The sequence below is a fragment of the Panthera leo genome, chromosome C2, assembly GCF_018350215.1.
Source record: "Panthera leo isolate Ple1 chromosome C2, P.leo_Ple1_pat1.1, whole genome shotgun sequence".
Taxonomy (NCBI): Eukaryota; Metazoa; Chordata; class Mammalia; order Carnivora; family Felidae; genus Panthera; species Panthera leo.
The window spans coordinates 151,795,786-151,811,283 of NC_056687.1; the positions used below are offsets into that span (position 1 = coordinate 151,795,786).

General features: G+C 42.2%; 1 protein-coding gene across 2 annotated transcripts in view; it reads right to left on the reverse strand.

The window, feature by feature from the left end:
• Positions 1-13,538, reverse strand: part of EXOG (exo/endonuclease G) — a 29,292-nt gene extending 15,754 nt beyond the window's left edge. For both annotated transcript variants that reach the window (XR_006207099.1, XM_042955065.1), the window contains exons 1-5: positions 13,277-13,538; positions 11,140-11,289; positions 7,776-7,915; positions 6,199-6,275; positions 3,577-3,691 (exon numbers count right to left, since the gene is read on the reverse strand). Coding sequence is in view for 1 of the 2 variants with exons in the window: in XM_042955065.1 (XP_042810999.1) it covers positions 3,577-3,691; positions 6,199-6,275; positions 7,776-7,915; positions 11,140-11,289; positions 13,277-13,439 (645 nt within the window). In the remaining variant the exon portion in view is untranslated. The remainder of the gene's footprint in view (positions 1-3,576; positions 3,692-6,198; positions 6,276-7,775; positions 7,916-11,139; positions 11,290-13,276) is intronic.
• Positions 13,539-15,498: the final 1,960 nt, after the last annotated feature.

Sequence of the window (15,498 nt, forward strand, 5' to 3'; positions counted from 1 at the left end):
GTACAAGACAGCTGTTCCACAGAATGACCCTCAAAGGAGTTTGCCTGATATTTCTGCACAGTGAGACTCAATGCTATGCTTTTTGGCCGAAATATCACAGAAGTAACATTGCATTCTTCTCAGTGCATCACACCAGGAAATACAGCTTATCAGTAATCCCATTATTGACAATATTAACCTTGATCACTCGGTTAAATTTCTCCACTGTACAGTTACCACTTCTTGCTTTGTTATTAATAAGTAATTTGTGGAGAGGTTCTTTTAACTATATAAACTTCCTACTTCCCTTCCCATAAAACTTTCACTCACTAGTTTTAGCATCTACTGATGATTCTTGTCTGCATCACTTATTACCATGATGGTGGCAAAATGATTTTTCAAACTCATTCTTATAAATTTATTAATTGACACTCTACAGTCAGAAGTTTTTCCTTACACTCATGTATTTACTTCTTTATTAGAAGTAAAAACTCTCCTCCAATTCAATAGATGTACAGGCCATTATACTGTGATATCAAAGAGCCCCAGACACAGTAAGGTGGAAGGCCTGCAGGCGGATTTCTATGTCCTTTTGACGTGTCCTTACCATATAGGCACTTCTTGCTTTCTGGCACAAGATGTTCCATTTTGTACTTTCCCTGTACCAGGCCTGGAATCAGCCACCTTTCCACATGCCAAGTTCTCCCGGTAGAAGATGGTTTTTTATTTTTTATTTAAGGATTATTTTAGGCTAGCTTTTTTTTTTTTTCAGTTTATTAATTTATTTAGAAGAGAGAGACCACATGCAAGCAGGGAAGGTGCAGAGAGAGAGAGAGGGAAGGAGAGAATCCCAAACGGGCTCTGAGCTGATAACTGATTACTGATAGCTGACATCATGGAGCCTGACACAGGGCTCAAACCCATGAACCATGAGATGGTGACCTGAACCAAAATCAAGAGATGCTTAACTGACTGAGCCACCCAAGTGCCCCATTAAGTTTTTATTTTGAGAGAGAGAGAGAGAAAGCAAGCACGGGTTGGGAAGAGGGGGAGAGAGAGGGAGAGAGAGAATTCCAAGCAGGCTCTGTACTGTCAGTGTGGAGCTAGACATGGAGCTTGTTCTCATGAACCATGAGGTCACGATCTGAGCCAAAATCAAGAGTTGGACACTTAACCTATGGAGCCCACCCAGGTGCCCTGAAGATGGTTCTTTAGAAACAAGATCTGGTCTCAAGGTATGCTCACTGCTGATAACATATCACTGCTTTTAGGCCCGTTCAGCAAAAGAGCTGGCAGATATTTTTATAAGCTATATTTTTAAAAATTATACCCAATTTAAGGAAAAAAATATACTTTCAGCAAAAAATATACCACAGCATTTGGCCAACCCGTATTTAAAAAATATCCAGCCAAAAAAAACCTAAAAAAAAAAAAAAAACCCAACTGTTAGTAAATGCTATTACTGGGTTAATTTTCCTTTCATACTTTGCATAAATTCTTCTACTACACAGTAAGCTAGTCATATAAATCTTCCAATTTTATGAAAACAAAGCACACATAAAACTAACTTCATCACTTAAGGTTTGAAAGTCAAAGTTAGGAGAACCTCTTTTCCAACGGCAAGAGTAAAGAGGATTTAACAAAGCTCAAGAATAATTAATATTTTAGGGGCGCCTGGGTGGCTCAGTCGGTTAAGCGTCCGACTTCAGCTCAGGTCACGATCTCGCGGTCCGTGAGTTCGAGCCCCGCGTTGGGCTCTGGGCTGACTGCTCAGAGCCTGGAGCCTGCTTCCGATTCTGTGTCTCCCTCTCTCTCCGCCCCTCCCCCATTCATGCTCTGTCTCTCTCTGTCTCAAAAATAAATAAACATTAAAAAAAAATTTTTTTTTAAAGAATAATTAATATTTTAAAAATAAGAGAATACAGGGAGCCCATTTTTTTCTTCTACCAAAAGAAAAAACACTAAAATCAAATTAGCAAACTGATCGGAGGAGAGATTAACCTGTTTAACATACGAACTCCTGTGCCAGTCCTTCCCTCCCATAAGAACTGCTGGAATAACTCTGAGGGCGTGAGCACCTAGGTGAACACTCTGGATACTTATACATCACTACGCGGCTGATCCAGATGGGCAGATAATAAGCAAGTGCGACAGGACATGCCCTAAAGTTACTTTTGTTATCCTAAACCTGTTTCTCAGCTCATTCAATTCTATCACAGACTTTCTAACCAAACCAGCATTTGCTAAATATCTGCTTTCTTCCTAGAGCTGAGCTAGGTGTTCCCTCCCAACACATCTCTTGGACCTACAGGGGAGTCCTTCAATCCCTCTTTGCTCACTCTATCACCTCTTCCTCTCCGGCCCACCCGGTTCCCTGCCCTGGACGCGTCTCACAGTGTGTCACTGTAGGAATTCAGCTACCCTCTGGCCGCGATCCCCACACCGCTTACTCCCATACCACACGCAGGCCCTCGCACCACTTATTCTGCTCTTACGGGTTAACCTCTCTTTCCGTCAGTCCGTAGAGTTCTTAAGTATCTTGCATGTAAAAAAACTTCACCCTTTTTAAAAACTCTAGCATCTACAAGAAAAGTCATTCCTCCCACTTACTCTGCTCACCGCCCCCTAAATATCGTTTGAACTTTTTCCTCTCCTCACCAAAAAATGAGTTCAGGGTTACTCTTTCCCATATTCCTCTATCGTCCTCCCTCCAGCTGCTTGGGTGGCGCCGTGTCTGTTCTCATATGGACGGACCACTGCAGTAATGCCCCATTCGCCTCGCCTCCGACTTCTCTTTCAAACAGCCCTTCCTCCCTACTTTCTACATAGTGCTGCCAGAATACTCTTTAGAAAACCCAAAACAAACCAAATGTCTCCCACACTTAAAACAAACCTAGGACTTCTCACTATCCAAATACTAAAATCTAAGCCTTCACGGAATACAAAGCCCTCTACTTACTATCTGGCCCCTGTCTTACCCGTACTTGTAGAAATCATCCCCTCTGAGCCACCCACACCTGTGATGAGCCCTAAGCTGCAATCTTTATTAATGATACCAGAATTGCAGACCTCTGCTGTTAATCCCAAACGTCCCGTGCTTGCACTGCTCCGTCTTTTGAACTCCCAGGCTCCCTTCCTGACTCAGTTTATTCTTTTTCTCTCCCATCTTAAAAAATGTTAATTCCAGTATAGTTAAGATACAGCGTTATATTAGTTTCAGGTGTACGATACAGGGATTCACTGACTCAGTTTACTCTTACTCATCTGTCAAGATCTAGCTCACAAACCACTTCCTCTGTTAAGTCTTCCCAACCCACACAAATAGAGTTGGTCAGTCCTCTTGTGATGGCCCTTCACCATGTATTGATCTCCGCTGCAGCATATCACACTCTAATGTGATTAACTTATAACACGTCTGTCTCCCTTTCTAAACTGTGGGCTCCCTGAAGTCAGTGGTTACTTTTCAATCCATCATTATATCCCCGATGCCTATGATTCCAACAGGTGTTCAATAAAGGAAATTAGAAAGCAGAATACAGAATGAAATTATAATCTCATACAAATAACATAAGCCTGAATGTTAAAACATGCCCCTACCTGGTAACTAACTGTTTTCTTTCCATCACTTCCAGTCTGAGGTAAAGTCAACGGACCAGATACGATCCAAACATCTTCAAACCTCTCCGTCAGTTCTCGACAGTACATTTCCATTCTGAAAAACAAAGCAAAAAAAAAAAGGTGTGATACTCTCACAGACATAAATACAGAAGAGAAGCAAACCATTATCAAATCCCTAGGAAAGACATCAGGAAAACTCAATTTCACAGATGAATGTGAACAAGACAATATTGCACAAAACATCATACGCATATAAGCAATAATTGTCCCAGTTCTTCACTGCACAAAACTTAAAAATTAAACACATTCCTACAACTATCTACATTTTCCTGTCTGTGCACGGAGTATATATTTTAGAACTGAAATTGTCTTCTCCCTTATCTTTCTGTGTTGTAATTCTCAATCATTTTTCAAGAGTTATATATCATTTCATCAAGTTGATACACCTTATTTATTTAACCATTCCTCCTGTGGGGCAAATGGGTTCATCCTAACATTTCTTACATAACACAACATTCCTTAGGATAAACTTCAAGGGCCAGAATTACTTTACTGAATACATATTTTAATAACACTTGATTATATGCAGCAGCAGTATTTTTAATGGTATTGTACCAATTTACTCTATATACTCCAAAATACGACCCTGCAGTTTCACAACAATCCTTACCACTGGGATTTATCATTTAAAAATGGCTGCTAATTTACTCGATAAAAATGGTGAGTTTAATATGCATTCTTACACTGCAGTTGGCAGACATTTATGAGAAATTACAATGTATGTCATCATCCCTCAGCTTCCATATCTAAAAAATAAAATCAACGGTATTGTACCTCACAGCATATATGCTTAATTATCAGGCAAATTTTCCTCCCAAAAATATATCCCTTGGGAAAGGAAAATGTTAAATGCTTCCACAGGTATGCAACCAGCCAAAACAAAAAGGAAACTATAAGACAAATATCCCAGGTCTTCAACAAATTGGTAAGGATTAAAAAAAAAAAAAAAAAAGGATTAGAAAGCAAACCTACCCAAACCAATCAACCAGAAAAAAAAAAATTAAAGACAGAGAAACTTGAACACTAATTGTAAAATTGGTAATAAGGAATTACTGCTAAATTTTTAGGGGTAATAATAGTGCTTTGCTTCCATTTTTTAAAAAATCCTTATCTTCTAGGGGCCCCTGAGTGTCTCAGTTGGTTAGGCATCCAACTCTTGATTTCGGCTCAGATCATGATCTCACAGTTCATGAGTTTGAGCCCCACATCAGGCTCCTCACTAACAGCATGGAGCTCACTTGGGACTCTCTCGCTCTCCCTTTCTCTCTAAATAAATAAAAAAACTTATTTTAAAAACGCTTATCTCTGGGGCGCCTGGGTGGCGCAGTCGGTTAAATGTACGGCTTCGGCTCAGGTCATCATCTCGCAGGCCATGGGTTCGAGCCTCGCGTCAGGCTCTGTGCTGACAGCTCAGAGCCTGGAGCCTGCTTCAGATTCTGTGTCTTGCTCTCTCTCTGCCCCTCCCCAGCTCGTGCTCTAGGAATGAATGAATGAATGAATGAATGAATAAACGTTACAAAAAAAATTTTTTTAATAAAAAACAAAAAATAAAAATCCTTATCTTCTAAAAATATATGGGAAAACAATTATAGATAAAATATAGCTGTCACCTGCTTAAAATAATGAGTGGGGGAAGGGAGGGTATGTAGACAAAACAAGTGTGGAGCTATGACTGTAACTGCTGAAGTCTTTCAAGTGTGGGGTGTTCTCCTAATTATTTTAAACCACAAGTACTGTTTGAGAAAAATGCAATAGCCTGGAACAACCTCAGTCAGTGGTAGTTTTCGATGCTTAAAGAGATCCCCTGGTAGAACTGGTTAAGTGTCAAAAAACTGCAGAAGGCCCAGATTTTTTTTTTTTTTTTAAGTTTATTTATCTTGAGAGAGCATGCATGTGTGCACAATCAGGGAAGGAGCAGAGAAAGAGGAAGAGAGAGAGAATCCCAAGCTGACAGCCTGTAGCCTGACATGGGGCTAGATCTCACCAACCGTGAGATCATGACCTGAGCTGAAATCAGGACGCTCAACCAACTGAGCCACACAGGCACTGCTCCAAATTCGATGATTTAAGTTAGGTTCGTTCGTTCTATCTATCTATCTATCTATCTATCTATCTATCTATCTATCCATCTATCTAAAACTGGTTAACAGTTATGTTTAACTGTACCAAAACTTTAAAAAAAAAAAAAGAAAAGAAAAGAAAAGCAAGCTCAGCAACTCTTGAAATACACGTAGAAAAAAGTACAGTGTCCTCTGGACATACTCAAAAATTTCTTAATGCTCCAGTAATATTCTGAGTAGTTTCTTCCAAAATTTGGCTTTTGACCAGTGACTTTTGCCACTTCAAAATTGCTGGCTGCTTTGAAGTCTGTACTCCCACAGATAAATGTACTCCCAAGACCACCACTAGTCCAAAGTACTTACCTTCAGTGGCGTTAGCCTTTGAGAAAGAAAGAGAAACAGTTGATGGGCGCACTAGTACATTCTCCTGGCACATCATTCATCTCCCACAGAATCACATTTTAAAACTCTCACCCCTCACCTGTTCCAATATCCAGCATTATTATCAAAATTCTGAGGCACAATATTAGAAAGGTAAAAGGTTTCAGCCATGGCTTGCTGTGAAAAGAAATAAAAATAGTAACCTGCACGGAAATGCCTTCCCCTTTGAGATTTTACAAAGAGACACAAAAAGCAGTTCCTTATACGTTAGCTCTAGGCAATTACAGTGACTACTTGTTTAAATAAATGAGAGCCACAGTTATTTCAGGTCAGAAAGCCCAATACAGATTATTCAAAATAAGGACTGTAACAAAATAAGTAGTTTGGTATCCTAGCTTTCTTTATAATTCTTATAATTCAAACCTGTTACACAGACTCTAAGAACTAAGTTTCCAATGTAAACTAAAAGGTAAGTTTTCAGCCTCTGGCAAAGAATTTCTACATAAAGGTCAACTTTCAGAAACTTTATTTAAGTAATACAATACATTTTAGTAAAAAGTGGCAGAGAAGAATTCCTTGCTCTTCTGAATTCCGGGCCACTAGGTGTGCATTCATTTCACATTTCCGACCCTAAACACAAGGCTGTCGTCATATCTCCTTCCACTGATCTATATTACCATCAATTACCTTCTCTTCAAGTAGTAGTTCTCAACCTTGAATGCACACTGGAATAAGCCAGAGAGCTTTAAAAATATTGGTGCCGGGTTCCACCCCCTAGAGTTTCTGACTTAACTGCTCTGGGTCTGGGCATCAGGATTTTTTTTAAAACATCCCTAGGTGATTATGAGTATCTAAGGTTAAAAACGACCACCTTAATGACAATGATCACCAAAGTTGATGCAATACATGTCCATGTCATAAAAGACATTTCTCTCCTTTTTTTGGCAGAGAACTTATTTTACTTAAAGTAAAGGACACTAGGAAGACATGATAACTAAGTGTGATAGGCGATTCATGACTGAATATGGATCAAAAAAAGGTGTAAAGAATGCAACTGCAACAATTTCGCAAATCTGAGCATGAACTGTATATTAGAGAATATTATTGTACAAATACTCAAAAATACATGTACACACACTTCTTGGTACAATGATACTCTTGTCATATATACATATATCCTCATTTCTTACATGATACAATCTCCTGAGCAATATCTATTTAGGGATAAAGTGTTATGATGTCTGCAACTTACTGCTGATAGTGAAAAAAGAATTGTATATACATATATATGTATGCGCACATAAAGAAAACATATCAAAATGTATTGGCTATACTGTCTTTTTAATTTTTCTACAGGTAAAAATGTTTGTGCTGTATTCGTTACTTTTCTACAGGTCTGAAATCTTTCAAAATAAAAGTAAATAAATAATAAATAAATAGCTCCTAGTGGCTCTCCAGTTCTTTTACATAGTAATTAGTTTGACTTTTCAACCTATTTAAGAATGTTTTACCATCTAAGCAAAAAAACCCGAATTAAAGTCAGGAAGAAAAATGCAAAATAAGAGTATAGAAATTCTCAAATACTAAGGTTTGACTCCTATGTTCTTAAAGTCCAAGTCCATTGGTATACAGACCACCAGCCCTGTATTCCCATCCCTCCCCAAAAAATATGCCTACAGATGAAAATTTGTTATTTCCTGCTGGAGCCATGTGTCCTCGTGACCACCCACTCCCAACATAGTCTTCATTGAAGGCACTGAAGGTTGGAGGGATGTTGGGATCAGGCTTAAATTTACAATGTTTTCTGTCGGCATCACCTACAGAAAAACACACAAAATGGGTAAGTTATCAGTGGATAAATATTCCTCGAGATTCTCTAAGCAAGGCAAGCTGTTTGCTGCTGGCTAGTATCTCTCTGAGTAGCTAGTACTTAGTGATTGTGTGCATGTCTCAAGTTCCTGGGATAGTTCAGATACCTCATCTGAATTTAGCAAGGACTAGTCTAGGAAAGAATGCTTTTTGTACAGTGTAGCTATCTCATATTCTTTTGCTTCTAGCCTTTCAAATTAAAGGAGAAAAATCCTCTGGATAGTATTTAAGTAAAAACAACGACCAAATAGCTGAACTATATAAAAAGCTTACTACTAAATAAACTCTTGCTTTTCAAAAGACCCTCACGCATTGTATTTTGTGCAACTGTATTTGATAAGTTTACACGTACTGAAATAATGGATATATATAGACACAAAACAATTTGTCCTGGGCAGGCACAGTCTAGGGGAGGGTGAAAGTGTCTCTGATATCTTGCTTGTCACTGCTTAAGCCATGACAAAACAAACATTTAGGTTATGAGTTCAACCCAGAAATTTCTGAAACAAAGTATCTGAGTACCACATGAGAGAAAAAAATCTCAATTTATTTCTATTCTAACACTGCCAGGATAGTTTGCCACAACAGACACCAGCAAATCCTAACAGTACATTTTCCACTGTCATTAGGCCAGATCTTGTTAAACTACAAAAATAATGGGGATAAACGGAACATACTCAGGCTGCTATTCAAACAAGTTTAAAATGGAGACCAATGAAGTTACTGATTCTAATGTCGTATCATTCAGCCGGAAAAATTTTAAATGATCCCAAGACTCAGAATAAATTACCTACTACCTAGCTTTTTAGAGCCATGTCGTAAAGAAATAAATAACTGAAGAACTGATAGTAAACTTCTCTTAAGTGTCATTACCACTGGAATCACTTCTTCGCATGCCTGGTTGTCTCGAAAATTCATTTGTGGGAATTTCCAAAGGCCTAGGATGAAGACGCCTTCCTTGAGATGGATATAAACCTGCTTCGATCAGGTATCTGGGGGCACTGCCAGAGGAAGACCACGCTGAACCAAGTTCAGGACTTAAGGACTTAATCCATCCAGGCTACGTGGCTTTGGGCTGTAAGTGTGCAAGATAGCCAGTGTGTGGCCTCAACTTCTCCGGAACAGGTTTTTTATTTTCCTTTTGACCCTTTCCTGCTCAGTGCCAAGACAATCTCCCATACAGTCCCTGAAGGTGAGCAGGCAGGTTTGTTCTGGTTCATCCTTCCTCCCCCACGGTGTAGCCCTCTGGGGTTCCAGGCTAATGTGGGAGGGTCTCCTATAAGACAATCTACCTTGGGTGAGCCCCAGGTCTTGCCTTTAGTCCCCTTCTCCCTACTACAAAGGTGTGGCATCAGAAGCAATGTGGCTTTGGTTTACCAGGATTGCCCTTACCTCTCTGGATTCTAGCTCTCCCCCAAATACTGGCTTGGCAATTCACTATCATGCTGACTCGTGTGTGTGTGTGTGTGTGTGTGTGTGTGTGTGTGTGTGCGCACACGCGCGTGTGACTTTTTCCTACATACTTCTTACATATTACTACTAACATTTCCTGTCATTTTTTAGCAGAGAGTTAATGGGAATAATTTGGTGTGTCATTCCTGAAAACAGAAGACTCTTTAGACTAAAATCAAATAAATCACAGGATCCTGCTTCCTGTTCTCAAATATTATTTTGCTTCCTCAAATTACACAGCTCACAGGATTTACAACGTGAAATGCCTTGCTTTTCTTATATGCCTCTGAAAATGGTAACAGGAGGATAAAATTAGTACAACTGAAATTCCTTACATCTTGGGAAAAGTCTTGTATTTAAAGGAAATTCATTAGGCTTGAGACTAACTAAACCAAATGAGTTTCTCTCGATGTAAATTTCTAATCAACTCTCAACTGCTATCATAAAGTTTCCAACTACCTCAGTTTCCTTCTAGCAGCAAGCAGTCCAAGACTTCTGCTAGTGTGCTGGTTGGTTGCGCTCTAGACAGGCATGCACTCATATGAGTATCAGCATTTTAATATATGTAAACATAACATGCACTGTAAAGCAAAGGAGAAATAATGTGTGGGCCTTACAGCAAATTAACAGCTAAATGAAATATGAGTAAACAACTATGACAAAAGGTAATACCTTATTACATAAAAGAACTCCCACAAATCAATTCAAAACATCACATCTCAACTGAAAATGGTAACAGTAACTGACAAAGAATAATTCACAAAATACTGATATTCACTGGTAACCCATAAATGGAAATAAAATCAGCTATTAAATTGGTAAAGCTCAATAATGCTCATTATGGGTGAGAAAGATAGGACAAGTAGTTAACGGTAGATACTGTAAACTGGAATAATCTCCACAGAAACCAATTTAACATTAAATATCATCTTAATTACAGGAGTGCACCAAGACTTAAAAAACATACAAACATACTTATACACCTGCCTACCTCTCTAGTCTCATTTCACACATTCTCCCTTGTTCTGGCCACTCTGGCCTTCTTTTAGCTCCCTAAAGGAACAAAAGTCTTCACATTGGGGCCCTCGAAGATGCAACTGTGCTTTTCTTTCTGTCTGGAATGCTCTTGTCCACACCCCATGGCCCACCCAACTCCTCTGCCTAGGTAACAGTCATCCACCCTCCAGACCATTTTCTGGGGAGAACCCTTGCTAATCAAGATCAGGTTCTCCTATTATCATCTCTCATCACATTCTTTACTGTTCCTTACTTACACTAACCTAACTTTCAATCACTTGCCCTTTGGAACAGTTATTACTAAAAGCAATTATACATACATGTTTAGTGGTTTGATAGGTCAACCATGTGCCATGAACACAGAGACCATCTGCTCTGGTCCCAAGGCTCAGCATAATGCCAGACATATGGCAGGCACTTTAAAAATATTTGTGGAGACAATGAATGAATGGTGCCAGTTGTAGCAATATTTAAGACAGAGCTTCCAACTCCTATGTCAGGATATGGATCCTCTCAGCCTCCGAGAAAGCTGGGAAGAGTCTGGGGCTCCTCGGCTACCAGGTAGGTCCACTTATCTAAGTGAGTCTTACAAACATCATCATTTTCTAAGTGTGATATAATGTGGAAGAGGTTGAATCAATAATCTTCCTTGTTCTAAATTTAGAAACATCTTTCATCAATGCCATTACTTCTAACCACCTACCCATTATCTTGCTTTTGGATATATGTTCAAGTACCCATCTAGGCACCCGCTTCGACTGATCATAAGACAAGGCATGATTAGTGTAACGCCTAGTCTCTGTTCCAGTTAAAGGGACTCCAAATTGTTCCAAGAGAGCCTTTTCTGCACAACCTAAAGATGAAAAGGAGGGTGGGGGGGACAAAAACAAACAGTTAGTGATTCTTACTAGGAACAAGAAATTATAAGTCAAGGGAGAGGGGTGAGACTTACCAAGGACTGGCTCAAAAGTCTAATCAACCAGATCCCATTTTGTAATTCATTCTGGAAACATACTTATAGTCCAAAGCATTTGTGTACCAAAGTGAATTTCAAGAACCACTGGCTCAGTTGTGATCATGTGACACGTGGCATCACCTACTCCTTGTATTGCAAGACATCGCTCGTTTCTCAAGTTAAAATTTACTACAAATGTTTGCTCATCTTGCAGAACATTCGCAGGACAAGTTACTCGCAACCCAAGGTTTTACTGTACTTCCGAGGCAGAGGAGACAGCAGACTTTGCCAGTAATCAGTTGTGTGGTTTTATCAAGGTAAACTGCAGCTGTCTCATTAAAAGTTTTTCTTAATGTTTATTTATTTTTTAAAGAGAGAGACAAAGCACGAGCGGGGGAGGGGCAGAGAGAGAGAGGGAGACACAGAATTGGAAGCAGGCTCCAGGCTCTGAGCTGTCAGCACAGAGCCCGACGCGGGGCTCGAACTCACAGACCGCGAGATCATGACCTGAGCCGAAGTCGGACGCCCAACCGACTGAGCCACCCAGGCGCCCCGTAAATAAAGACCTGATCTTACTGGTCTTTCACACCAAATGTCCAAATAGGTGCCCCATAAAGTACTGTGTATACAAAAGCAGCAAAGGAAAAACATGTCATTACTGGTCACTGACACGACTGAGTGGGAAAGAGCCTACTTCCTCATTACATTTTAAGAGTTAGCGTGGGGACAAAAGCACCGCCTTTTATAAGAATTTTAGAAGACCGCCATCCACGGACAGTCGTCTTCAACATTCTGGAACTGAAGCAGAGAAGTGCGCTGCAGCAAAAACGGGCAAAACGGGTATTCCTCCTCCCAGTGGGAGAAACCAAGCATGCATTTAACACGGACTCGGTGAAACTAATCCTCTCCTGATGCCTTCTCCAGGTCTTCAACCTACCAGAGCCCTTCTCTTGCTAACTGCCAAATATCAGAAGGAACCAGTTAAATCGGCAGGTCAGGGAAAGCGTAAACAATGAGCATGAGCTCATTTTCCCTGTTAAATATAAGGGAGCCCTGGCAGCTGCAGGATTTACACACTTTGGAGAACAGCGAGCAGGTGTGAAAATTAATAAAGGGAAACCTCACTAAAGGGGACTCTGGATGCTCGCAAGGGGAGGCTGGAAGGGGAAGCCACACCACTCCGTGTCAGTTACAGGAAAAACGTCAAGCGGGAAGAATCCTCAACGCCAGGCCCCCGGGAGGGAAAAGATGTACAGGGCGACTCCTACAAGACGCTGCCCACCCATGCGACTCGGCCAATGAGAAACTCCTCACCCTGCACTTTTCTCCAACGGACTTTTCAAAACAAACCCTCCCAACCTCCTCGGTCATCGCCATGAAGTTCCTCCCCCACTTTGGGTGTTGGATCTGCCTGTGGTTTTGCCATAGCTTGCTTGTCCTCAATCGTTAATTCTCTGCTCCTTCCGAATGAGCCCATGTTTTCTGCTGACAAAATAACGTGACAGTTTGTAGGGTTAAGGCGGGTCCTCTGCGTTTGAACGATGACAAAATGAGGACCATTAACTAACTCATCGGCTAACACTGTGTGCGGAGTGAACGACCTAATGGAGGCCACAGACATTAAAACAAAGAGACATGTGATAAATGCTTCGGTGGTAGATGATGAGAAAACGAAGATGGAGAAGTATGCGAAGGAGGCAGGCGACAGTCCAGGCGGAGCGGGGAGGCCGGGCGGAAAGACTAGGAAGGCGGAGAAGCCAGGACCCCCGGGCTCGGGGACGGCAAAGGGAGAAGAGCCGCGGGTCCAAAATTACGATTCACGCCCGAGGTGGGAATCCGGCCCGAAAGCCGGGCCGGGGAAGGAAGAGCAGGCCGACAGACTTACCGTCGGGCTCCCTCACCGCCAACGCTGCCTCAGCGCCCTGACTCCGGAGCACCTGCAGGGCCGTGAACCCGCCTCCCGCGGCGCCCACCACAGCCCCGGCCACGAAGACACTCAGAAAGCGCCGGGAGCCCCTGAGGCGGGAAGCAAAACTTCCCGCGGCCATCTTACCCTAAGGGCCTGCCTTCTACGGCGGCGCATGCGCACACCTGCACGGTCGCCTGAAAGCCAATCGCAACCGCAGGAGCGACACACGCATGCGCAACCTGGAGTCGCCAGACGTGAGGGCGCAGGCGCACACGCTCCGCGCTGAGAGTCTCGGGAGCCCCCTGGTGACAAAACCGGCGGCCCGGGTGTATCCCCGCTCCGCCCCTGGTCCCTTTGATCGGGTGATAGGTGGGAGGCATGACATCTGGAGGGCGCAGTGGTGTGCACAGAGAGTCCTGAGAAGAAAATACCTTTAGTGCCACTTAATAGGTGAGGAAACCACCTGCGCATGGTTACAGTGAAGGCTTCAGAGCCACGATCCCAACTCCGGTCTCATTCCAAAACCTGTGCCACATTGGATGTCTTCGTGACACCTGGCTGCGAAGTCACAGTATAGGAGTCCTGACTTCTCAAAACAGCTTTGTACATCCTAAGGAGCCTCTTGACGAGACAGGACTCCGTGGTGGCTTAGGGCCGTGAATCAGAGCGCAGGGGTTGGGATGCGCGACCATTTTCCACTTCAGGTGTGTTAACTTCACCTTTCAGGGCTTCTGGTTCCTCTTTGTCAGATGGGAATAATAGTAATAAATTCCATATATTAAATGATATTTAATAAATGTATATTTATTAAATATATACAGAAATTCCATATAGTAAATGAAATTTATTTGTATATATAAACAATAAAATAAGTATGATGAAGGTGATTAGACCATAGGCTTCTGGTGAGGATTAAAGATTACCATGCAGAGGGTCGCCTGGGTGGCTCAGACAGTCAAGCGTCTGACTTCGGCTCAGGTCACGATCCTGCTGTCAGGAGTTCGAGCCCTGCCTCGGGCCCTGTGCTGACCGCTGGGAGCCTGGAGCCTGCCTCGGATTCTGTGTCTCCCTCTCTCTCTGCTCCTCCCCTGCTCACGCTCTGTCTGTCTCCCTCTCAAGAATAAATACAAATTAAAAAATAAAATAACATAAAGATTGCCACGTGGAGTTTAGGGAAGAACCAGGGGTATGTCATTAAGTGCTCTGTAAACATCAGCGATTTTTACGTAGTCCTCTTTCGTCTTGATAGAACATAAAATCCAGACTGCTGAATGACGGCTGACAAAGTAAGTAAGGAGATGTTTTATGCACTCCCACTCAAAATACATTTTGCAGTGCAATCGACAGCACTCCACGTGGACTTAAAAGCAGGAGGCCTTCCCGACATCCAGCTAAGGAAGGAAGTACAGATGTTGTTTTGACAGCTTCCGGATTCCATGTCCCCTCCCCAGGAATACCTATTATAAAGCGGTTCCGTATAATCAGTCCCCTACCTCTGACCCTAACTGGCTGAGCTAGGTCAACCAGAATGTCTCCAGGGATTGTGGATCTGCAAGACTCTCCAGGTAGCAGAGCTGTGACATTTGAAACTCTGGCCCCATCTGTAGCCTTGTTTCCCGCTAAGTGGACAAGGCAGGTGCATCTGGTTTTGCGCTAAGCAACACAGGAGGAAACGGAGGGCTGCAGTGCTGTGATCCCAGCTTCCAAGACGCCTGAAGCCCGGTCGCATCTTGCCTTCACCAGAGCTTGCCTGGCCCTTTGCCCCAGGATCCTTCGTGTAACCGCCCCCCCCCCCCTTTTTTTGTTTAATGGCTTCTGTCATTTGCAATCAAGAGTCCCGACAAATACAACCAGACAGCACTGGTGTTGACCGTAGGTTTCAAAGCTACCTCAGCAACTTGTACCAGAATTTACGACATACATTCAAGAGGTGTTTGTTGCTCAAGGCCTTCCTAAGTGCCATGTGCTGTGATAGACACCAGAGATAAATGGTAGGTGACTGTTCCTCATCCAGATCCTGTATGTGGAAACAACAGTGAACCCCTCACTTGGCCCCCAGAGGTCAAGAGCTGGAAGTAAGGGCTGCCTGACTTAGGGTGGGGTATCTCCCTCTGGGCCAGTTTGCCCACCTTTAAAACGAAGGAATTGGAGCAGTGGTTTTTGAACTGTAACTAGGGGACTGTAACTAGGAGACTTAA